The sequence below is a fragment of the Leptodactylus fuscus genome, chromosome 7 (assembly GCF_031893055.1).
Source record: "Leptodactylus fuscus isolate aLepFus1 chromosome 7, aLepFus1.hap2, whole genome shotgun sequence".
Lineage (NCBI taxonomy): Eukaryota > Metazoa > Chordata > Amphibia > Anura > Leptodactylidae > Leptodactylus > Leptodactylus fuscus.
Genome location: NC_134271.1, coordinates 110,767,741 through 110,792,841, shown reverse-complemented (window position 1 = coordinate 110,792,841; position 25,101 = coordinate 110,767,741). Strand labels below are relative to the sequence as shown.

General features: G+C 41.5%; 1 protein-coding gene across 1 annotated transcript in view; it reads right to left on the bottom strand.

The window, feature by feature from the left end:
* Window positions 1-25,101, bottom strand: part of TYRO3 (TYRO3 protein tyrosine kinase) — a 145,154-nt gene that overhangs the window by 96,577 nt on the left and 23,476 nt on the right. Inside the window, exons 2-3 of the mRNA XM_075282823.1 lie at window positions 6,421-6,616; window positions 3,728-3,828 (exon numbers count right to left, since the gene is read on the bottom strand). Of these exons, the coding sequence (XP_075138924.1) occupies window positions 3,728-3,828; window positions 6,421-6,616 (297 nt within the window). The remainder of the gene's footprint in view (window positions 1-3,727; window positions 3,829-6,420; window positions 6,617-25,101) is intronic.

Sequence of the window (25,101 nt, the reverse complement as noted above, 5' to 3'; positions counted from 1 at the left end):
TTACTTCCATGGGAGTTCCAAGAACAGCAGAGCAAGTATGCATGCTGGGAGTTGTAGTTTTGTAACAGCTGGAGAGCCAAGGTTTCCTATCCCTGGTCTATTCTATAGATAGGCCATTAATAAAAAAAATCACAGTTTAAAAAAAAAAAGTAGATAATCTCCCTTTAAACTGGGCTATAGAATTTATGATTTGTCAGCAGAATATCTGTTTCTAGTAACACTCCCCACTCCGTTCCATATAGTCAATGGCTGCATCCAAGCATGTGGCTATAAAAGGTTTAGTAATCTAATGAAAAGAGAAAATAGGCCATGTCTTTATTATCCATTGTGTCCCTGCACAATGAAGAAATGTGCTTACAGCGGTAATGACCCCAAATCATCTCCCTCTCTCAGAGGTGGATAAGGCATCACTAAATATTTGCTTATTGCAGTTCTAGCCAGACATGAAGCATGCAGTGGGGATGATGGGGTTAAAAGAAAAGGTATAAGAAGCTGACTTGTGTGGGAGGAAGAAAGATGGATGGAGTCGGCAGGAGAGAGGTGAGATAAATGGAGGAAGATGATGATAGCACTTGGTAAGGGGCTGGGGAGAATGTGTGGGTGATTCAGCTGATTGATACGACTGGGCTCTGGGGATGCATGTATTGTTGTGAGTTGTAGTTGTTTGGAAGGCTATAGGCAGGTTGCTGAAGTTAAATGGAATCCCTGGATGCAGGTCTGACTCACAGCTAATAAACTCTCACATATGCCCTTGTTCTGACGAGTAAACAACGTCAATAGGTGAATACACGACCATTCTTCAAGATGGATTCTTATCCAAGCTCAGGAAACGCCAGTGTGTAAAGCCGAGATTCCATGTCGTCATCTCAGAACCCAAGGAGACCTCTAACACAGCTCATTACTGTCTGACATGTCCATAGATTTATAGAATTGTCAGCGATTATCTGATCATTCATCTAGTAATTTACACCAATGGCAATCCCTCTGCCATTATCATGTACTTTCAGCGATTGTGTAGATTGGGGAACAATTTTAGAATATAATTTATTAACCTATTTTCCTTAATTTAAGTAGAAATCTAAAAAGTTCTTCCCAGCAATGCTCCAACTATCCATTGCCAGGGAGAGTCTGCCCGGCATACACTGTATCTCTAGTTTTTATACTACCTAGAAGAGAGGTTCTGGTGTCATATGAAAGCTACAAAGTAGCCAAACCACTAAAGACTCAGAAAGGAATGGGATTTGTAAATTCAGAATGAACTAGAGAGATACAGATGTTTGAAGAGACCCCCTTCCCCTTTGGCAACTGCTACATCTGTACTGTCACGGGATGGTTAGAGTCTATACTATAGGCAATGTGTAATATATATTTCATGTGGAATGTATTCTCTAACCTGTTATATACATCAATGTGTAGTTGGCTGATTAGGGTCTAGTGTGTTAGCACATTGTATGCAAATACCTCTAACTAGTGAGGACCAGTGAGGACAATGGGTGGAGATAATCTGATCAGTGTCTCCAAGAAGATGTTGGATGGTGCATTGTCCATAGTAGACAGGGAGTCTGCTCTCCTTGATATAGGTGAGGGGGGAAGGATCTGTGACTCAGCCCTTCCCACCCACAGATATAGGTGTAACAGTCTTAGTATATAGTTGTAGCTAGTAGTTAGTATGTGTTAGCCGGCCTGTGCACAGCTCTGCAGAGAGCCAGGATTTAGTTACAGGACCAAGGAGCCAAAGCTATCATTGGATTGTGACTTCTGTGGACTTATTGTTATTACGGTTGATGTGACCGCCGCCGGCTACTAACTTTGTGGATTACAATAAATTGCTGTTGTCTCCCGACCTCTTGCGTCCGTGTTGATTCAAAAGACCATCCGGAGGAAGACGTATACCTTTGCTCCGTGACATGTACATACTGGCAATACAGTGGATACCAGGCAGTCACACCCTGGCAAGGGTTAGTTAGAACTTTAGAGGATCTTTGGTAATAAAGAGAAGTAATATAGATGAACAAATTATTTTACAAAAAAAGATCACTATACACCCTTCCCCCCATGCACAGATCATAGTAGATGTATCATCTGTCATTTATACTTTCTTTTTTTATGAGTCACACCTTAATTTACTGTAAAAATTGCGTTGAAACAGCTGAATGTGTAAAACTAGCCTAAGGGCTTATTCACACTTCCATTTTGCACAGACAGAATAGGATCCTATTTTAATTTCCTTTGTACGCATACTTGGAGAAAACAGAGACATTCTGTGACGTGGGGTCTTTCTAAAGAGAAATATTAGAAGTATGGCAAAAAATGGATTGAAGCTTAAGGGCTAGTTCACACAGAGTCAAATGGGCCAGATTTTGACGTGGAATCCGTTTCAGAATCCGGCTCAAAAAACCACCTCCTATTGAAATCAATGGAAGCTGCCCTTTCTTCAGGCGGATTCCGCGGCTGACATCCGCCTCGCAACACCTCCCTCCTGACTAGGCCCATTCATTTGGTCCTAATCCGGAGCGGAAAGCCGTGACTGTCAGAAGCCCCTTGCAGACGACTGTGGGCGAGATCAAGGAAAAACCTGGATTGCAGACTGACCCATAAATTTCTAGGAGCACAAGCACACTGACGTGTATTACACGGATCAGTGTGCAGATTGTGAGTCTGGGCCACAAATTATGGAGTAGGTCCTTCTCTGTTCAGTGTTTGCAGAATGGACTCTCCTACAGAAGCCTATGGGAGACTAAAAACCACGGACGGCACACGGATGTGCTCTGTGTGTCATCCTTGTGCTGCCCGTATTTGCAGAACATGAAGGTACAACAAGTAGGCACTTTTGTGGATCCGCAAACTCTGATCACACACTGATGAGACAGTGTCAGTTTTTTTTTTTTTGCGGACATACGGCACGGATGCTGAAAAAAACATGACACATGGTCTGCAAAAACAGAACACTTAATACTAATTTGTGGATTGCAAAATACACACTCATCTGCAACTAGGCTTACTCTCATTAGTAAAAAGTACCCAAGACTTCCTCCAAGACAACAGGGAAATTCAATTTTACACAAACCCTGCCTGTTTTGGGCTGGAAACCTGAATTTATCTGAAACCCATCTCTGAAAAATTAGGACAATGTCCCCAAATATGGGACTGTTAGGCAGTGTGCAGTTCTAGCCTACTTCTGGGATGTATTGTAGGTCAAACAAAAGACTTTAGGCCTCTTATCTATGACGCTGGGTTTACACCAGCGCCCGATCTCTGTTTCCAGGTCGGCAGAAGACGGAAACCTCGCAGACCGTGCCCGGCCGTGAGCGCTGGTGAGCATTTTGTGCTCTCCGCGGCGAAAGTTTTTTTTTTAACCGGACACAAAGTCCTACATGTCCGGACACTTTTCAAACCCATTCAAATGAATGGGTTTGAAAAATGACTGCAGGTTTCTGTCTCCTGTCCAGTTTCAGGCAGGAAGCGGAAACCTGCAAAACAGAGACCGGGGCGCAGATGTGAACGAGCCCTGAAATGTGTTATATACTTTGGAGGCAAAATGATGGCAAACTAAAACAGGGGTCTGCTTATCATAAAACTGCATTATGAATAATCTATAATAAATATATAGCAAACAAAAAGGTATCCAAAAACACCATATGCACAGCTTACCACTAAGCATAAACAGCAAAAACCAGAATAACAATAGGACCTTATGAAAAATGCACATCATCCAAAAAATACCTACCTTCCACCATGATCCAGATGGCCTCTGACACGGCCTTCACTCCATTATTTTCTGCTTCGCACCAGTATTTTCCGGCATCTGGACGCTCAACGTTTTTTAAGCTGAAAAAGCATTAGCACAACGCTGTTAATAGGTGAAGTATAATGCCGCTCACTATAAAACATATCAGCATAGGATGGAGCCGCTCGCTGTTTGCATTGCTCTTTTCATTGCTTGGCCTGCCAAGATAATTTTTCTTTGTAAACTAATGGCCTTGCTGAATGCTCGTATGATATGCAGGAAGCTGTACATCACTGTATAAAAGACTCGCAAATGGGATATAACATAATAACACTATACAGAGGCCCAATATATCTCCTGATTAACAATCCCCTTCAATATTTGATTTTGGTACAATACAAGCATAATATACCTCCTGGGATTCGGTGTCCTACAGATGGCCATTTCTACATTCAGCTTCCAAGCATTGGATGACTGGTCAGCAGAGCAGAATCTGTTCTAATATTTCAGCCAAAAATGATCATCAGTCCCATACAATAATATTTATGGCTGCTAGAACGTATTATCAGTCACTGGCCACTAGCAGGTGGCTGGGCTATCTTACCGACTAGACAAAAAAAGGACTTTACACTTCTGATTCAATTATTTTGTAGAATTTTGCAAAATATTAAAAAAAAAAAAAAAAAAAATTATATACGAAATCAAAGATTCTAAAATAATGAATACAAAAACTGAATTAGGCTATGTATATAGAATCTACTAATATTATAAATGTGAAAGTTTGGATGCAATCATGCAAAAACGACTGAACGGATCTGAATGAAGTTTGGCACATATACACAGATACATAGATTGTAACCTCGATTAACACATAGGCTACTTTTTATCCCGGTAAATGATATGGCTTCACAACTCTTATGAATTTATGTTCACACACTATATTACACTGCTCTCATCTCAGCTTCTGATAAAGCCAGGGCTGTTATCTCTCTGTGTAAACACACACTAACCCTTGGTGAATTGTGTACAGGCATTTGCATATTATCTGATCTGCTCCAGGCAACATACTGACATGGGCAAACACCTTCAATCCAAATTGGCAGTGTGCCAATTTTAAACATGCCTGTAAAAAGAAAATCAAATTTATTGCAAACAACAGCTATGATGGTATCCAGAAGTAAACAGAGTTCTCCTCAAGCAGAGCTGAGGGGGATCATCAACGCCAACAACACACTCATTATATGGTGTCCCAGTGAGCTGCTGGGATACCGGCACAATCATGGGCACAGCGCAAGGAACTATTTCAGCGGCAGGCCAGCTTAAGAGATGCCGAAACACTGGAGCAGGCAAACCATCGACATAAGCAATTTGCTGAATATAGGGGATCACTGACGCCAACCCGCAGACGAAGTCGTGGGCAGAGGCTAGTATACTATATATTGAAACTTTGATAGCTCTCCACAATAGAGTTAGGAGAGGGCAGTCCCACACTATATGGAGTAATATACCATTCTGGCTACATCCCCTCCAGCATGTTTCAGGGACATTTGTATGCTTTTACGACTATTTGTAAGAAGTATTGTACCAATGAAATAAGATTTTACCGTACATTTTATGGTGATGGGAACAAGTTGTGGATTAGGAAACTATAGGAAAGACTTGTATCCAATCCAGTATTGGGTAAGATATGTTTAGATATCTTTCGCATTGACTATATAAGATAATCCTTTAATAGTCCCACCATGTGCTAGTAAAGGATAGATTACAAAAAGGTATGAGTTACCCTTTCAGATTTCACTTGGCTACTTAAAAAGGTTGTAGACTTCAGTGGAAGGATAAGAAATGGTAACGTATAATTCTAAGGTATGCTCTTACTTGTAAGGATTTGCACATATCTAGGACTTTACACTTTAACCCCTTCCCGCTGCAGACAATTTTTCGTTTTTTATTCCCTACCTACAAAAATCCATAACTTTTTTTTATTCTTTTCAAAGAGCCGTATAAATCACTTAATCTGGGACTCACCAGATTCTGACAGCCATAACTTCTTTTGCTCTTATATAAGGGACTGCATTAGGCATCTTTTATATAAGTGACTGCATTAGGCACTTTTTTTTCCAGGGCCCAGCGCAGTCTATAATAGAAGTCTGGGGGCTTCAATGGGTGCCCGGCTGTCATAGCAACAGATTGCTGCCCCGGAATGAAAAAGTACCTCCGACCCTTCAAAACAACTGGTCCAGATAGTCAGACCCTCACCAATTTAAAATTGCTAGCCTATCTTAAGTATTGGAATTCATTTTATACATTCCATACATGGTTCCTTTTATAACATTAGGAATTAGAATATGCTAATGTGCTCAGTTGCCTTTCTTATTCTAGGTATCAATAGACTGGACACTGTATATTATATACAAGTTATTGTATATCTACTATACTACATATTGTACAGACACCTTTCTACAGCCCTTCCATGGAAACCAAAAGTTACACTTATAATCGATCTGTGCTATAATTTCCATCTATTCTAAGAATACTGAATACCTTGGGCATGCCATTTGGAGCAGCTGTATACTTATATCCCTGGTATGCGGAAGCCAGTGCCTATATATGGAGACATTTGTATCAGCTGCTTACATCTGGTAATAATACACAGGCCATTATTTCCCAGAAGAAGCCGTGGCCAGATACTGTACCTGAGGAAGCTGATCCAATGATCCTCCATGACAGGAATGTACATTTGGTCAGCACTCTGCACAATGACGCCATCCTTCAGCCACTGGATCTCTGGCAACTCCATGCCCAATAAACTGCAGTTCAGCTTGGCTTCATGTCCTTGAGAAACGGTTAGGTTGTATCCACGACCAATAAACTGCAGTCCAGAGGCCTTTCCTGAAAGGAGAAGATAACTTAAGTATTTATATAGACCTTGCGTATGGGAAGGATTCTGCCTATATACAAGTTCAGAACTGAAGTCATATTTTTGACACCATTTTCACTTTAAGTAGAAGATGTTACCTTAAGAACTCCAAACCAAGACTGAATTTTGTCTGTGACCTAAACCAAAAAACAATCTAGCTCTTGAAGGAGGACGCATCTCAATGATGTGCATACACCTCCTCAAGCCAACCCTTGTAAGCAAAGCATAAATCCAGATCCAAAAAGCTTATTAGAATAGGGTACAAACTAAAATATTGTAAAAGTTGTCTATTACCACTCTAAAGACGAGGGCATAGCCATGATTCTCCCCTGCCTCCTGCCGAACTAGTGTGAAATATGTTAGCCATGGTGTATGATGTGTATAATAGGTGAGGAGGGTTAGACAGGGGCAAAGATTATTTCTTATTGATGGAATATGTTGGCGCTATAGAAAAAATATTGTCATTATTCATGATTATTAAGAGATATTTAAGCCACGCAATATTGTATCTTGCGGCGTTTGTCTTACCCTTTGGATGTGGATTTATAATAGTGTCCTTGGGATTTTATGATGAGTAAGTTGCACCTACCAGGGTCATGTAACATAGCAGGGAGAATTCAAGTTTCCAAGGTGCTCTGTAGACTAAATGTCCTTCACACAATAAATATCTACTTGGAAGAAAATAACAATTGTACATAGAGAGGCTGGACTGCTGAATGTAGGTTTATTCACATCTGAATATCTCTTTAAACATCTGGCTATCTCCTTTTTCACACCTAGCTCCACTTTTGGCAAAACTTCACAGAAACCCCTCCACCTTTGATACCTACCTCCCTACAACCCCTCCCAGTGATATCTTAAGTCCCCATGCCCACTTATTTAAGACGACTACCAAACTACCCATCTTAATTACAAATTTTACAAGTTACAACCCAACACCCATTGTGCAACACCCAATGTACAACCAACACCCAATGTGCAACCACCAACACCACCATTATGATGCAACAAACTCCATCCCTGACACAACCAACAAAATAAATTAGGAGTCAACTCCATATTTGTTGTGCTAAGTTGTAAAGAGGCCATATGTATTTTTGCGATTCAAATGGTGTAAGGTTGGAGGCAATGTCCAAAACATGTGGGGCAAGGGCGGTGCTATAAAGCCAAAGCTTTCCACTATCTGACTGACGCGCCTTCCCAAAATATGCAATAACATGACCCTAGTAGGTCCAGTTTACTAAGCATAAGATTTGGCTAGAATTTCACTGCACAACTAGAGAATCTGAAATACATAAAAAAGCTTTATTTGGATTGTACAAAGCATTTTGTAATTTTGCATGTGAATCAGTATTGAGAATCCAAGCTCAGTGATCATTTGCATGTTGATCTGTTTATTACAGTCTTCCCCCTCTCTGTTCTCTACAAGACTGTCATTACCGGGGAAAGTAGGTGGCGGGATACAGAGGATTCCGTTAGTCACTGTATATTTTTGGCCTATCATTTCTGTCACAGAAAGACGCAATGATGTCACTCGCACAATCTAAACAGCAAAAGCCAGAAAAGACGTCACTAAGACAAACAGGAGCGAAGGGGGGGGGGGGGGGGAGGGCAGTAAGATAGGTGACAATGTTCTTACAGATAGGGAAGGGACACCTATAGATGTCACTCCAGAAGATCTATAATACACTCAAATATAAATAGGTGACAATACATCCCTTGTGTCTGGTTGGGAAACATTTTATTCATCAGCTTTTCAGTTATAGCGATTCACTAGAAAGCTTTCTTACAATCCTATAGGGGAAATCTGGCCAACTATGCAGTAGTCAAAAGGATCTAGGTATAGCTATAGGAACAGACAGCGCCCTGGAGCCTCATAGGGTCCAAAGGCCTCTCTATGACATAAGAATACACCAGTATTATAGATAGCACATGATAAATGGGGGCCCCACTACATACTTTGCATTGGGGCCCAGGAGCTCCAAGTTACACCTGGACCGTTAACCTGGACAAAATGTAAGGCATAGCCAGACTAAGTCCACCAGTAAAGAAGCCAGTTTTACTTTGAGTTCTTGCTAATAGAAGGGGGACCTACGCAGGCCACTACTAAGACATATGGAAGTATGGAAGGGGCGTAACCAAAGTCTCACAGGCCCTTAGTTTGGGCCCCTTGCACAATTTCTCCTCGTAGCAGTCAGCCGCTCCAATCTTTACATTTTGGCAACATCCAGAGTTCCCTTTCTTCTCTATCTGTGCAAAGACTTGCATGAAAACATGTCCATGTGCACATAAGCTTCCTTTCCCCTGCCGAAGCCCCCTACCAGTGTAATTGTGCCCCAGCCTTGCTCCACATAATTCCTCCTTGACTATTCCAGCACACTGCTCCTTTGACATTAAAAGGTGGTTTTTATCCTTTAGACTGGTGGTTCCCCTGGCTGCGACCACTGCACCAGCATAGCTATGGTTATGGGTCACTAAGGCTCCTGCACCCCCTCAAGTTATTCTCCCGCACATGGACAATGGTTTTGCCGATTAAATGACTACTTTAACAGCCTGCAACCGCTTATAGACAGAGGCTGAGACTCATATGTTAGTTTTATAGTGTTGTATTACAGCTCATTATATAACAAGACCTTACGTAACACAAAGTAAATCCCATAAAAAAATTATTTGTCTATAAAACCTCTCCATATTAGAATGTAGCTGTGTTGTACAAAATGCAATACATAGTAAACAGAAAATTTTGCAATTTTTCAATCACAGCTACCAACAAGCAAAATATGAACTGCTACAAAGTGCCCTCTGGATCCATCTGCCAAGCCCCCCCTGCTCCCTCCTACAGTCTCTTCCATGTTGATCATTCATACTATATTCTACTCCTGCGCACTTGAAGACTCACAGCCTGCAGTCACAATGAGAGCTGCATCCAGTCTGTGGGCTGGGAGCTCAACAACCTGCCTTTGTGCTCAATAATATTTCCAGGTTCAGCTCCAGGTTGCCACAAACATATATGAGCACTGTTATCAGCTGGTTTCATGATAAGAAAGCTGACTGTAAGGACTCTTGGGTATGGTGCTCTTGACATAAGTCGTCTCTGTGCAGATCTTGATTTTAAAGGGGAAAAGCAAAAAATCCACCATCTTGCAGAAGTCCCAGTCATCATCTTGCAAGCAGCAGAGACCAGAAGTGTTCATACAAGCCTAGAACATTTCTGCTATGTGTAAGCATACATATTCAATGCTGGCAGCCACAGGACACATTTACTGTTGGGCTTGTCCAGGATTTGAGATATAGTATGGTTCTATTCAGATATCTAAGCCAAGTCACGGCCATGATTTTTATGGATAATTTAACATACCGTAACTACCAACTTTCAAAAGACTGAAAGAGGGACAGAACGTCCTACACATTCTGCAGTGATTCTTCTTGTAGTAAGACCCACTTCCAACCTCACCCACTTGAATCCACCCATTCCCAGTCAAGCCTCTTTGTGCCTCCAATAATATAACCCCACCTATAGTGATTTGACATTCTATGCTCCATAGTACAATGTCCCCCTACACCCCCTACAGTTACCCTCATAGTATCATGTCCTCCTTCAGCTATACCCACTGTATAAAGTCACTGTGAGTGTGTTCTGTATATATATATATATATATATATATATATATATATATATATATATATACACATACATACATACATACACACACATATACACTCTCATCGGCCACTTTATTAGGTACACCATGCTAGTAACGGGTTGGACCCCCTTTTGCCTTCAGAACTGCCTCAATTCTTCGTGGCATAGATTCAACAAGGTGCTGGAAGCATTCCTCAGAGATTTTGGTCCATATTGACATGATGGCATCACACAGTTGCCACAGATTTGTCGGCTGCACATCCATGATGCGAATCTCCCATTCCACCACATCCCAAAGATGCTCTATTGGATTGAGATATGGTGACTGTGGAGGCCATTGGAGTACAGTGAACTCATTGTCATGTTCAACAAACCAGTCTGAGATGATTCCAGCTTTATGACATGGCGCATTATCCTGCTGAAAGTAGCCATCAGATGTTGGGTACATTGTGGTCATAAAGGGATGGACATGGTCAGCAACAATACTCAGGTAGGCTTTGGCGTTGCAACGATGCTCAATTGGTACCAAGGGGCCCAAAGAGTGCCAAGAAAATATTCTCCACACCATGACACCACCACCACCAGCCTGAACCGTTGATACAAGGCAGGATGGATCCATGCTTTCATGTTGTTGACGCCAAATTCTGACCCTACCATCCGCATGTCGCAGCAGAAATCGAGACTCATCAGACCAGGCAACGTTTTTCCAATCTTCAATTGTCCAATTTCGATGAGCTTGTGCAAATTGTAGCCTCAGTTTCCTGTTCTTAGGTGAAAGGAGTGGTACCCGGTGTGGTCTTCTGCTGCTGTAGCCCATCTGCCTCAAAGTTCGACGTACTGTGTGTTCAGAGATGCTCTTCTGGCTACCTTGGTTGTAACGGGTGGCTATTTGAGTCACTGTTGCCTTTCTATCAGCTCGAACCAGTCTGGCCATTCTCCTCTGACCTCTGGCATCAACAACGCATTTCCGCCCACAGAACTGCCGCTCACTGGATGTTTTTTCTTTTTCGGACCATTCTCTGTAAACCCTAGAGATGGTTGTGCGTGAAAATCCCAGTAGATCAGCAGTTTCTGAAATACTCAGACCAGCCCTTCTGGCACCAACAACCATGCCACGTTCAAAGGCACTCAAATCACCTTTCTTCCCCATACTGATGCTCGGTTTGAACTGCAGGAGATTGTCTTGACCATGTCTACATGCCTAAATGCACTGAGTTGCCGCCATGTGATTGGCTGATTAGAAATTAAGTGTTAACGAGCAGTTGGACAGGTGTACCTAATAAAGTGGCCGGTGAGTGTGTGTGTGTGTGTATATATATATATATATATATATATATATATATATATATATATATATATATATATATATATATATATATATATATATATGTCTTGCCCTGATCTTCTGTTTGCTCCTGTCTTTGCTCCCAGAGGCTTCCGGGAGCAGCAAGGACAACGCAAGTGACGTCACTACATCACACCTACTACTCCCAAGACACGGAGTATAGACAGGGGCCAAATGGTGAAGCCGGGAGCCGTCCATTGTATTCATCTCATCTGCCTCCAGAGACACTCAGTGAGTCAGGTTCATGAAAATAGACCCGTTTTCCAATCTGTGCAAAAAGCAAAGTATGACTTTTTTTTTTTTCACAGATCATGGACACCACTGAGTTGTCTTAATAGTCATCCTTTTTAACCACACATAGCACCAGTCACATCACAGCAATATTAGACCCAGAACACAGGCATGGTGCTATTTCTGGAGAACAGCAGTCCCTTATGTATTAATACTGGACAACCTCTTGAAGAATAAGGCCACAGTTTTTGCCTTTCTTGTAAACTTGTTGTCCAGTTTAGAAAATTATTTTTCATATACCTCTAGACAGAAATTCTGAGCAAATAGAGGAATAGAAGATTGCTTAGTTGGAGTATAAATCATTATTGGGGTACACCATTTTGTAAACTTTTATCTCTAGAGTTTCAATGAGGTACACTGTATTTTATGGCTGTACACTGAATTTACGGGCATGCTTTATTTTGTCTACATAGCAGAAAGAGCATGTCACCAGGTCTGCAAAGCCCAATTCCATAGATCATCTGATAGGGGCTGTCACCCTGAGCATTTTGAGATTTTGTTTTTCCAAATCCATTCAGCCATTCCAAAGATATAAGCCTTTGTAGTGTAGATGCAGATTAGGTTATATTAGCCAAGCGGGCAGTAACACTGTGGTTTGTCTGGGGCAGGGTCTATATGTGCCGTGTTACCCACCACTTGACTAGTATACTAGAAGTCCCTGTTGCTTTGTGTAATATCATGTGCATTGAGAGTCTCTGGAGATTGTTTTCTTATATTGGCATGCACAGGCCTGTTACTTGGCACCATGTACAAAAACTAAATGTGATGAAATGACAATATCAAGTAGCGACAGAAAAACATCATAGTAATTACGGCTAAACACAAGGATGCCAGAATGCCAATAGCCTGAGGTCTAGAAGCTAAAGCACTGTGAATATGACATATAGATACAACACCATGAGACAATGACAACATTTTCTACAGCTTCTGCACTACTGCAAAATAATGCTGTAATAGTACAAGAGTCCATCATTGGCAGACCTGAATTCCAGCCAGACTAATGGATTTCTAATCTAAGATGAGAAATACCCAGTGATCTGGAGCATTAATATACTGATATTTCAGCATCTATGCAGCACCCAACCGTATGTGGATATGCAGAGGTAATGTAGTATTACGTGGTACCCATAGGAGTGGATGCGCTCAGTCCAGCAGAGAACTTCTGGTTCATAATAGGGGTTCCATAAGGGGACCACCACCCCACACACAGTGTCATTGTGCTCTGAACGGAGTCGTTCCTATTATAGTTATAGGTACATATATGGAACGATGTATGTTCATGGTTTCTTTATGCTCACATATCATGAGGACAAGTCCATACACATACACCTTCCAGCATCTCCCATTCCATGACTATATTGCTATCCTTACACATTCACAGCATGGTTCTGGCTTATTAAGCTCCTCTGAATAATGAGGCATATCTTCTCACTTTATCTCATTGAAGCATTTACACTCGAGACTTTCTTCAACATGTTCATTTACTAAAGTGCTAGATTACCTTGTAATGACATAATGTGTTGACTATTTTGTGCTGCATTTAGTATTTAGGCAGTACATGAGTCCCTAGCAGAATGAAACTTGGTAACACAATAAGGATTTGTTCCATATATACGTATATGGGACAAATACATATATACCGTATAGAAGTCCAGTATATATATATATATATATATATATATATATATATATATATATATATTTATTTTCGGCCAATCAACGCTGGTCAATGCATTCCTATGCCGAGATGTAGCACGGCCAGCACTGCTACACCGGAGATGTGAACCCTGCTGCACACTCAGCTCTGCTGCATCAGAGATGCGCTGAAACCCTGCTGCACACGCAGCGCATCCCCAGACTTGCACCCAATCGAGAATCTGTGGGACCACCTCGATCGGGTTGTTCGCGCCATGGATGCTCAGCCACGTAACCTAACGCAGCTGGCCACGGCACTTGAGTCGGAATGGCTCAACATCCCAGTGAGCATCACCACAACATCCCCTCTCTTCCTGCACGTCTCGCAGCGGTCCACTCTGCCAAAGGAGGTTATTCTGGATTTTGACAGGTGATCACATTAATGTGATCGGACTGTATATATTAAAGATTATCTAGGGTAGGTAATGCACTAACCAGCTTTATTTGTTTCCAGATAACCCCATTAAAATCAATAGGCTGGCCATATAATACAAGGGCACGCTTGGTCCTCCGGGGGAAGTGCTCTCTGTTCCACCTACTTCATGGAGCTTCTGAATGAGTGACTAGGGTTTTCTAGGCAGGACAATCCCTAAATAATATGACAATGTCAAGTTACCAGAGTTCATATGGCAGACAGCACATCAGACAGAATACACGGCAGGTCATACATAAAGTGACAATATTAGTTACAATTTTTTAAAATGAAATTCTTCACAGCTCAGATACTCGGAGGACTGGCAGAACGTGTCAAACCCTTCAGATATGTAAAGTCCATATAAATTCTTAATACAAGGGAAATTTTTTTACCTGTTTCAAGGTGACAATTTGAATATCTCCATTTACAATTCCCTTTATTCACTGTAAATGGCATAAATAATTTTGCAGTGCGATATTCTCTGAACAAACTACAGAATGCGTGTCATGTTTGTACGTCACTCATGTTCTTTTTAGATCTGTAGGACGTTTTTACATAAATCCAGAATGTTAAAGGCCATTTCATTCCAAATCAATATACTATATTCTAAATTAATGTTATTCAAACCCTTTCCTAGGAGTTTAGAAAAGTAAATTTATTGTGAGCCGCCTGAATTTTATGTACATTTCTCAATAGTAATTTGCCTCATGAATATTCATTTGGTATTTCCTGCTCTTGTAGAAGCAATTCTAAAATTTACTTGTCAGAAGACTTGGAAACCTTACGGATTGTTAGAAAGGGCACAAATACTTTGTTCACATTTGACTGATGAATGCAACATTACAGGCCCAAAGTAGAGACACAAAATGCTTATAGCCCCATGAATCTGTCAGAAGTTGGACCCTTCCAATCTAATATTGATGGTCTATCCCCAGGATTGGTCACCAACTATTAAGTCCTAAAAAGCCCCTTTAGGCTAGGGCATACTTGCCAACATTTGGGAAACCACGCCTGAGAGAATAGCACACGTAGTGCGCCATGGAAATTTTCAGACTTGACCACACCCCCTGTGGGTGCGCGCTGCGCGCCCCCCCCCCCTCATAACCCCTTCCAGACATCCTTGTGACTTGGCCACACTTCTTTTTCTGAACAAGACCTACATACCTAAAGTGCCTAAATCATTCCGCTGGACCACCACAGAGATTTCACCACTATTCCAGGAGTGTAGGAGGTCCTAAAATAAGAATAGCCTTTTTAAAGGCTATTCACGCATACGTGGGGCTCATACAGCAAAATTTTGCTGATAGAGCCCCTTTAATACTTGCACTTTTCACTGCTTTTCTACTTTATTTCTCATTTTTAACTCCATCAATACAAGTCTAGGGGTTAATGCAGCATTTTTGCCACATTTTGAGTTGTTTTAAAATGCTGTTTTCTACAAAAAAAAAAAAATGTTTGCAATATTCTATTTAATCTCATTCACTTTGCTAGGACTGCAAAACTAAGCATTTTTTTCTGCAAAGTCCAAAAACAAAGCACTGAAATTCCATAACAAGTGTCCTCGGCCTAAAAGTGTCTTTCAGTCTTCAGGCTAAGAGGCACCCTATGGCTATGGTCACAACTGCTTTGGGCGCTAAAGTGACTACAATTTGTTTGTTTACAAGTGGGGCTGACCTGAAACTTCTTCCATCTGAATAGATGGTAATATAGCAGAGGATTATCTAGACCAGGGGTTGGGAACCTATGGCTCGCGAGACAGATGTGGCCCTTTTGATGGCTGCATCTCGCTCGCACGCCGCGGGCCCCACAAGTACTATTATACTCTGGGATCTTTTTGGACCCCTGAGTATAATGATCAGAGGCCCAGGAGAGGTAAGGGAACATAAAAAAAACAGTGTTCCTTACCGCTCCAGACAGGCTTTGGGCCTACTTCCATGACATCCCAGATGTAACATGACTGGGGCCTGCGTCCATATGCGTCATGATGCAAGGTCCTCAGTCACATGACGTCCCGTCATTGAAGATGCCCGACAGCAGCGGAGCCAGCTAGAGGTAAGTAACAGTGTTTTTTATCCCCCAGAGTATAATAAGTGTTCATGGGTGTCCAGAATGGGCATAATAGTGCGTTCAGGGGCCACTATGGGGCATAACAGTGCGTGCAGGAATGCGGGGGAGGGGTGGTATTATGGCTCTCACGGAATTACATCCTATTAATATTATAAATGTGAAAGTTTGTGAGTTTGGATGTTTGTGGGTTTGTGTGTTTGGATGTTTGTTCCTCAATCACACAAAACCCGCTCGACTGATTTGGCTGAAAGTTTCCACAAACATAGTTAATACACCTGATTGCGCAATAGGCTACTTTTCGTCACAACAGCGCACATACGTTTGTGCCAGGACCCCCACAAAACCCAAACTCACACCACCATCTCTGCAATCTCACACACTTTGGACCATACCAAGCCACAAAATTCATATTACCCTCTGCAGCCTAGCCCCTAACCCCACACAATCACATATACATATACTTTACCACTTTGCCCCTCCCCTTAACGATACTCCAGGAGGCTCTCTTTAACGCTCCAGAGCAGCCATGTTTGCCGACCCCCACCGCTCTGACAATCCGCGACACCGCCCACCCATGTCAATACCCCTAGGAAGTCTAATAAATGCAAAAAAAAAAAAGTTTAAAAAAAAGTAAAAAACATATAAAAACAAATAAAAAGATTTAAAAATTCAAATCACCCCCCTTTCCCTAGAACACATATAAAAGTAGTTAAAAACTGTGAAACACATACATGTTAGGTATCCCCGCGTCCGAAATCACCCGCTCTACAAAGCTATACAAATATTTTTCCTGTTCGGTAAACGCCGTAGCGGGAAAAATGGTCAAAAGTGCCAAACCGCCGTTTTTTCACTCTTTTGCTTCTGATAAAAATTTGAATAAAAAGTGATCAAAGCAATAACATTTCCCGAAAATGGTAGAACTAAAAAGTACACCCGACCCCGCAAAAAAAGACGCCCTATACATCCCCGTACATGGACGAATAAAAAAAGTTACGGCTGTCGGAATATGACGACTTTTCAAAAAAAAATGTTTTAACACAGTTTTGGATTTTTTTTAAGGGGTCAAAATGTAAATAAAACCATATAAATTTGGTATCTCTGGCATCGTAACGAAACACAGAATACAGGAGACATGTAATTTTGGTTACACAGTGAACGCCGTAAAACCAAAGCCCCTAAGAAAGTCGCAGAAATGCATTTTTTTTGTCAAATCCATCCCATTCAGAATTTTTTCCCTGCTTCCCAGTACATTATATAGAATAAATAATGGTGGCATCATGAAGAAAAATTTGTCCCAAGAAAAATTAAGACCTCATATAGCTCTGGGAGCGGAGAAATAAAAAAGTTATGGGGTTTAGAAGGAGGGGAGTCAAAAATGAAAAACCAAAATCAAAAAATGCCATCGGCGGGAAAGGGTTAACTTCAAATACTTCTGTCCCAAAGTCACTATGTAAAGTTTCTCACAACACCGTATAGCAGCTCAAATACAAATTAACTTCAACACAAAAGTCTCACGTATTCTCTGAATTACAGCAAAAACAAGATACAAACTTACATTTCATATCCCATCTCTTATACACACTACGAAAACCTTACCCACGCCTGTATATACACACTTCTACAATCACCGCAGACGAAGTTGCGGGTACCAGCTAGTTTTAAAATATGTGGCGTCCATGGTTCTCTCAGCCAAAAAGGTTCCTGATCTAGACTGTACATAATTTCTGCAACACTGGAAAAAATTGTATATCACAGCCTTGGTGTTTTGTGTGATCCCATTGTGTAATATACTAGCACTGATGCACGAAAAACTAAACCCTGCCGGTACAGGTATTGTTAGACAGTCCCAGAAAAAAATGTATAGTGATTCAGCATCCAGTCTAGTGTCGATTTAAAAATATTCATACTTTAATAAAGCCATTTAAAATTCCACAATCACCAGAAACCAGTAAAAAATAGCAAAGACACAGCACTTACATATATAGACGATACTTGGGTTACATGGAACAATGGATACACGGAAAAAACTTTGGCCGCCTACGCGTTTCAGGGTCAGAGCCCCTTCCTCATGGCGAAGTAAAGACTAAGTGAGAAGACTGTGGCTTTATACCCTCTTCTAGGTTAGATGTTAATTAATCCGGATCTACTCCAGCTGAAATGTAATCTAGCCTCAGTTTTCATTCAACAAAATGACATACCCACAAACACATGTATACACTTCACAATACAACATCAAATACAATTATGTATTGCACATACAACATCAAATACAATTATGTATTGCACATAAAAACCATATAAAATATCTGAATTTAACCGTGTTCCATTTGAATACGAATATTTTAAATACACTTCTGCTTTATATATCGTAATTACCATAAGAACTATTATTGTGGACTTCCCCCGTTAAATAGGATTGCGGGAATATGTAAAATAAGAAATATCTACCTACAAAAACTACACCTTCCATTATTACACCACAATATTTACTTACTGAGGTGGAATCTCTGTTGGGAGTAACGCTTTCACTTTGGGCTAGACAATCACTATATGTTACCACGTCGTTTATTATGTTGCTATAGTAGCACGTTTTGCGTCTATCACGTGGTATCCTACCCCCTGATTTGTACGTAACTGTGGTCGTTATGGGAACATATGAAACCTGAGTCATGTGATATCTTATATCCTGATGCCAATCACCGACTCTGATGTCTTCGCAAGACCTGCAGGACAGCTAATTATTGTATGCCAAAAGTAAGAATAGGTGCCACCGTAATATGTGTGTTGACAAAGGTTAGTCTGATTCCTTTTTTATCTAACTATTTTTCATCTAGAAGCAAGTACTAACTCTATTGTTAGAAATGTACATTTTATTGTTTGTAATTTTATTCTATTTTGTTATTGTGTTGTAAAATATTGCCATACATTACTTTTATTAATAGAAAAATGACAGGTCAGTTTTATAATTCAGACCAGCTGGAAATCTTGTTCCTAATTCAAGAATCCAGAAGAATTCTCTTTTTAATAATTTTCTCTTCCAGTCCCCTCCTCTCGGTGGTTTTTCTACGCGTTCTATCGCCCAAAATTGAAACGTTTGCAGGGATCCCTGATGCTGCTGGTGAAAATGTTTGGATGCACCTGAAATACTACCTGTAGTTATTTTGGTTGCATCTGCTATGTGCTCAGCTATTCTAACCTTTAACATGCGAGTGGTGCATCCAACATAATACATGTCACATGCATTACACCAAACAACATATACTACATGGTCCGACTTGCAATTCAAAAAACTTCGTATTGTATAATTTTTTTGAGAAACCTTATTAACAAAAGAACTACCTTTTTTGGCATATTTACATGACTGACATCGTGGTGCTCCACATTTATGGAAGCCCCGATAAGTTAGCCATGTATCCTTATTGTCTGTTGTTATTTTTGGAAGATTACTTGGGGAGAGCATGTCTGATAAAGACCTTCCCTTCCTAGAAACAAATTTGCACCCTTCATTTAAGATTTCTGTAAGAATGGTATCCTGATAGAGTATAGGTAAGTACTTTCGTACTATGCTCGTTATTTCTTTATAGTTGTTACTATAATTTGTACAGAAATATATTCCTTTGTGATGCTCTTTGGTTCTGTTTTTCTTTTTATCATTGTCCCTAAGTAGTAAAGATCTTTCCTTCTTTACTGTTTGGTTTTTTGCCCTGCTTAGGGACCATGTTGGGTATCCCCGTTTTTTCAGTCTATCAATTGTGTTGTTCATTTCTTCCTCACATTTTACATCATTTGAGCATGACCGTCTAACTCTAATCATTTCTCCTTTTGGAATTGACTTTATAGTATGAATTTCTGCAAATTCAACTGTGTATGAGTTTACAGCAACTCAACGTAAAAAAAAAAATTCTACGACGGAAGAGATCTCCAAATCAGTTTACTAGAAAAATGTTCTACCTTTTCAATTCCAAGACAAAACAATGACGAGAATCCTGTAGAACTAGAAGGAAATATTTGAATTCTTGAAATCTTCAATAAAGTAACATTCATTTACTGTATAGAAATAAGTGAATTCAAAGCAGATTTATTTAGGAGGACTCTGCTATTCTGTGTCTCTTATACTTAATGTCAGCTCTGATTTCCAATGTCATTTGTACGTATTAACAGAAAATAGAGTTACGGGTTTATTCCAGTGGCTAGAAATGCAATTACATGTCATATTTGCTTATGCTTATAAATCTTAAAGGCTTCCAAATTCGCCATACTTTCCAGTAAGAGAAGTGACGCAGCCATGTTAATTGTTTCCAAGTGTCTTCTATAGTATCTGGCTAAGTAACTGACAATTAGTTAGTAATTTCTCAGCAATGTTATCTGAAACCATCTAGCTGGCAGCTGCGGACAGCTGGATACAGCGCAGAGAATGGAACGTGCATTGCAAAGTCTTCAGAACTAGTACAGTAATTGTATGACCGCATCTTATCCAAGTCTTCAGTGAATCATATTGTGGTCTCTGCCCATGTAAGAAAACACTTTCCAAAACAGATCACACCCAGAGAGATCAGGCAAGAAACTCCTTCTCTTGTGTTATGCGATAGCCTTACTTAAAGGGGGCGTCAAGACTAAATAAAATAAATACATTTCAGATTCTGTTAAAAATTTTCTTAAGTTCTGACCATCTTTTATTAACCAATTGCAATGAGCATTTCCTGCTCCTAAAGGACCCAACATGTCTGTGTACTATATAGCCTAGGGGAAAGTGGAATCAAGATTAAAGGGGTTTGGTTCAGAAGATCCAATCTAAAATAACTATTAGGTTTACAGAGAAAGGGTCTACCATGCAGGATCCTCATCTATTAGCCAAAGCATAGAGCAAACAAAAAAAAGCCTCTTGCTGTGGACGACATTGTACACATGACACCAAGCCCTACAATATACCGTATTTTTCGGACTATAAGACGCACCCAGGTTTTAGAGGAGAAAAATAGGGAAAAAAAATTTTCAGGCAAAAAATGGTAAAATATTTAATGTATGGGAGTTGTAGTTTTGGAACAGCTGCAAGGCCACATTGACAGGTGACCCTGCAGCTGTACGGGGGTGTATAGGGCGTTTTTTTTGTGGGGCCAGGTGTACTTTTTAGATATACCATTTTGGGAAATGTTTATTGCTTAGATCACCTTTTATTTAATTCAGAGGCAAAACAGAGAGAAAAACCCGGCAGTTTAGCACTTTTGATTTTGACGTTCACTGTACATAAAAATATTAGTAGACCGGGCATTTTCAGACACAGGGATACCTAATGTATATGTTTCACAGTAATGTTATACTTTTATATGTATTCTAGGGAAAGGAGGTGAACTTTTATTTATTTTATATTATATATTTTTTAAGTGTTTTTTGTTGTTTTTTTACTATTTTAATATCCCCCGCCTAGGGGGCTTGAACCTGCAATCATTTGATTGCAAGTCCCATAGACGGCAATACAAGTGTATTGCCGTCTATGGGAGATTCTATACATTACTATCGCGGAGTGTCATAGACCAGTATAGTCACGCTCCTGCCGCTGAAGAAAACCAGCGGTGGCAGTAGCGCGGCAATCTGCAGGCCCCGGCAGCTAAGACACTCCCCAGCATCCGCCGGTCTATTACAGCAGATGCCGGGGACTGTCTTAGCTGCTGGGGCCTGCAGATTGCCGCGCTACTGCCGCTGAAGAAAACCAGCGGTGGCAGTAGCGCGGCCATGCTGCAAACCCACATTCAGACTATAAGACGCACCTTCATTTTCCTCCGAAATTTTTTGGGAAAAAAGTGCGTCTTATAGTCCGAAAAATATGATTGGGCGCTGTGCTTGGTGTTCAGTGGAGATGCCATGGTGCTCAGCTTAAGGCCCAGCTCACATCTGCGTTCAGGTTTCCATTCAGGGACCCCCCTGAAACCTATACACATAAAAAAACAGTGACCTAATGAAACCCGTGGACACCATAGACTATAATGGGGTCCATGTGGTTTCCGCTCATTTCTGTGCTGCTTGTAGGACTTTCCTCTCCGCATATTTCGTGTGGAAACCACATAGACTTCATTATAGTGTATGGGGTCCGCAGGTTTCCGTAGGTCACTGCTTTTTAATACGTATAGGTTTCCTTTCAGGGGTCTCCAAGAGGACTTCCCGAACAGAAACCCGAATGCAGATGTGATCTGGGCCTCAGACTGCAACCCTTCATCCAGCTGAGTGGTGGGGGTCCAGGGTGATGAACTACTCTAAGGATAGGTTGTCAACATTTCTGTCCTAGAAAGTTCATTTAATATTGTGGCTAAGGCTCCATTCATTCATTTATTTGTATGGATTTGCATAGTTTGTATATTTTTTTCATACAACCCATTTTCAATATTCGTTCTTGATCTGACACTACTCTTATCCACACCTTACTGATTATTTTCCAAGATCACAATATTGATGCCCTAGACGTTGTAGAAACTGTTGTTAATATCACATAGGATTGGGTCGGATTCTTGGCACGTCTATCGAAAAGCTTGGGTGTCAGCTGTAGCCTCTTCATACACCAGAACACCACGCGCTTCATCCCCACTGAATACACATTATGACAAGTAATAAAGATCAAATGGTACTAAATTCCTTGAACACACTGGCAGATATACTTTCCATATAAAACAGCTTGTGCAGGTATGGTGAGGGATCACAATAACATAGCAATTTTCAAAGCTGGATGAAACCCACAGGTATTATTACCTAGACTGCTGAATGCCAGTTATTCAGCAACACAAAAGTGACTGTATCACTGGATAACTGTCCTGTCATTAGGTACTGATGTTACTCCTGAAAGGATTGGGGATTTAGTGTCCCAGATAGCACTGTTATATTGCAATTTGCCAGAACTGTACACCCCAGCGTCACTGTGTCTGCACCCAAGGACCAGCACATGTGCACTTAAAGGGGTATTCCCAGGAACATAAGAATATCTATATTTGTAGAGAATTAAAAGTTAAAGGGGTTATCTAGGATAAAATGCAATTTCTACACTAATCTAAACACCCTCCCCCCAGGTCTACTTTGTAAATGACTTACTTTATTTACCCATATCCCTGGGGCGGTCATGTAAGCACATTTTCTGATTATCCGGTGACGTTCCGTTTCCAGACACTGACCACCACCAATACTATCCCCTCCCACCCCATCATACTTATCTTACTGTCCAGATCTTGTAGGCACAGGAAATTACTTCCTTCTGTGGGACAAATCCTCCTCTTTGACATCTGTGCAATAGAGCTGGAATCTAAGAATTGTGCTGTAGCCGGCAGTCCATCTCTGGACAAGCCTCCCACGCCTGAGCAGCAGAGAAGGAGCGCCGGCTACACAGCAGACGTCAGGTAAGACGATTAGCTGTCCCATAGAAGGATGTCATCTCCTGTATCGAGAAGATCTGAACAGGAAGCCAGGCAAGTAAGATTGGGAGGGGGGGGGGGTTGAGTTAGTTAGTTGAGAAGGGCCAGTAGTAGGCAGGATAGTTAGTGAGAGAGGGAGGGGGTGTGAGGGAGGGAGGGGGTGTGAGGGAGGGAAGGAAAGGGAGGTAGTGTAAGTTATGCAATGCATTATGGCATTGTATGCCAAGACAGCAGGAAGCTACACCATGTAAGCAAATGCAGAGGATTCCAGGAGTCCCCAGAGAAACCCAGAAATCCCTCAAAACACTGCTAAAGATATTTGGGTGCACTAATTAACCTATTAATAGCACTAACAGACTTTTTTTTTTTAAAGAAGATTTTTTCTTTCCCCCTGGAAAACCCCTTTAAACATTTTTGCAAATATTTAAACCGTAGTTAAAAATTCTGCAGAGTTTTAGATTTTGCTCTAACTATCTTAGCGGTGCCAGTCTCTTGCCTTGGTCAGTTGCCAATGGTTACAACCACAAATGCAGAAATTTTCTATGGTCTGGGACTTGTCAGGAACCCAGCCGTGCATGATTTTCTTATTGTAGCCGCGATAGCAGACAGCCACACTACATGGATTGGAAGACATCCTGGCCACAATAAGGAAATCTTGGCTGATTTTCTGACCTTAGAAAGGTCCAGCATTGATGTTTGTATCCACTGGCAACCAATCAAGACAACAACATGTAACCACAAGATATTTTGAGAAAAGCTTTAAAGCTCTGCAAAATGTTAAATTACTTATATTTGCAAAAATGTTTAACTTCTAATTATCTACAAACTAGCAATATCCACGATTTCGTCCACGGCTGCGTTCCGCCTGTGCGCAATAGACCTGCAGCGCAGCCCCGGCTCGCTGCTGCCTTGACACCGGTCTCCCCTCTACTTCCACACGTGACCCTGGCGCTCCCCTGCAAAGGGACCCCACCCTCCCTTCTGGGTGTTCCCCCGCCCTGCAACACTGGCCCTCCCGTCCCCCGGCCTAAACCCCCCTCACTCCCTGCCAACAACCCCCATCCTGTGACCCCGACCCCCACCCCACAGCTTCCGCTGCATCCCCAGCACCCCCACAAATGACCCCCTCCCTCTTCCCAGCTGCGCACCAGCTGTGGGCATGCATGCCGCTGGACGGGTACACGGCTGTTTAGTGTATTTAGCAGTGGGTTCCTCCTCCACTTTTCAAGCCCTGGGGACCTGGCGGACTCATCCATCTATGCCGCGTGCTGAGCTCCACCAATGCCGGCATGTTCGGGACTTTGCATTAGCGCCGCCATTTTTTTTTTCTGTCGCTTGAGTCGACCGGCTTGAGTTGCTATAGCTCCACCCCCTGTAACGGCAGCTCCAATCCGAGAACAGCAGGAAGGCTGTGTGGCTGGCTTCAGTCTGCACAGCTCTGCCCCCTACATCGCTTGCTCCAATGGGAGCTCAGCGTAAAGGACTTGCATGACAACAGCGCAGGTCCTTCAGCCCCCGCAGAGCGCGATTTTGGTGCTTGCAGCGGGAAAAAACGGCAATCTACAGGGATCTAAAGGCGCCTATCTTTCCTTCCGGGTGCCATTCTAGGT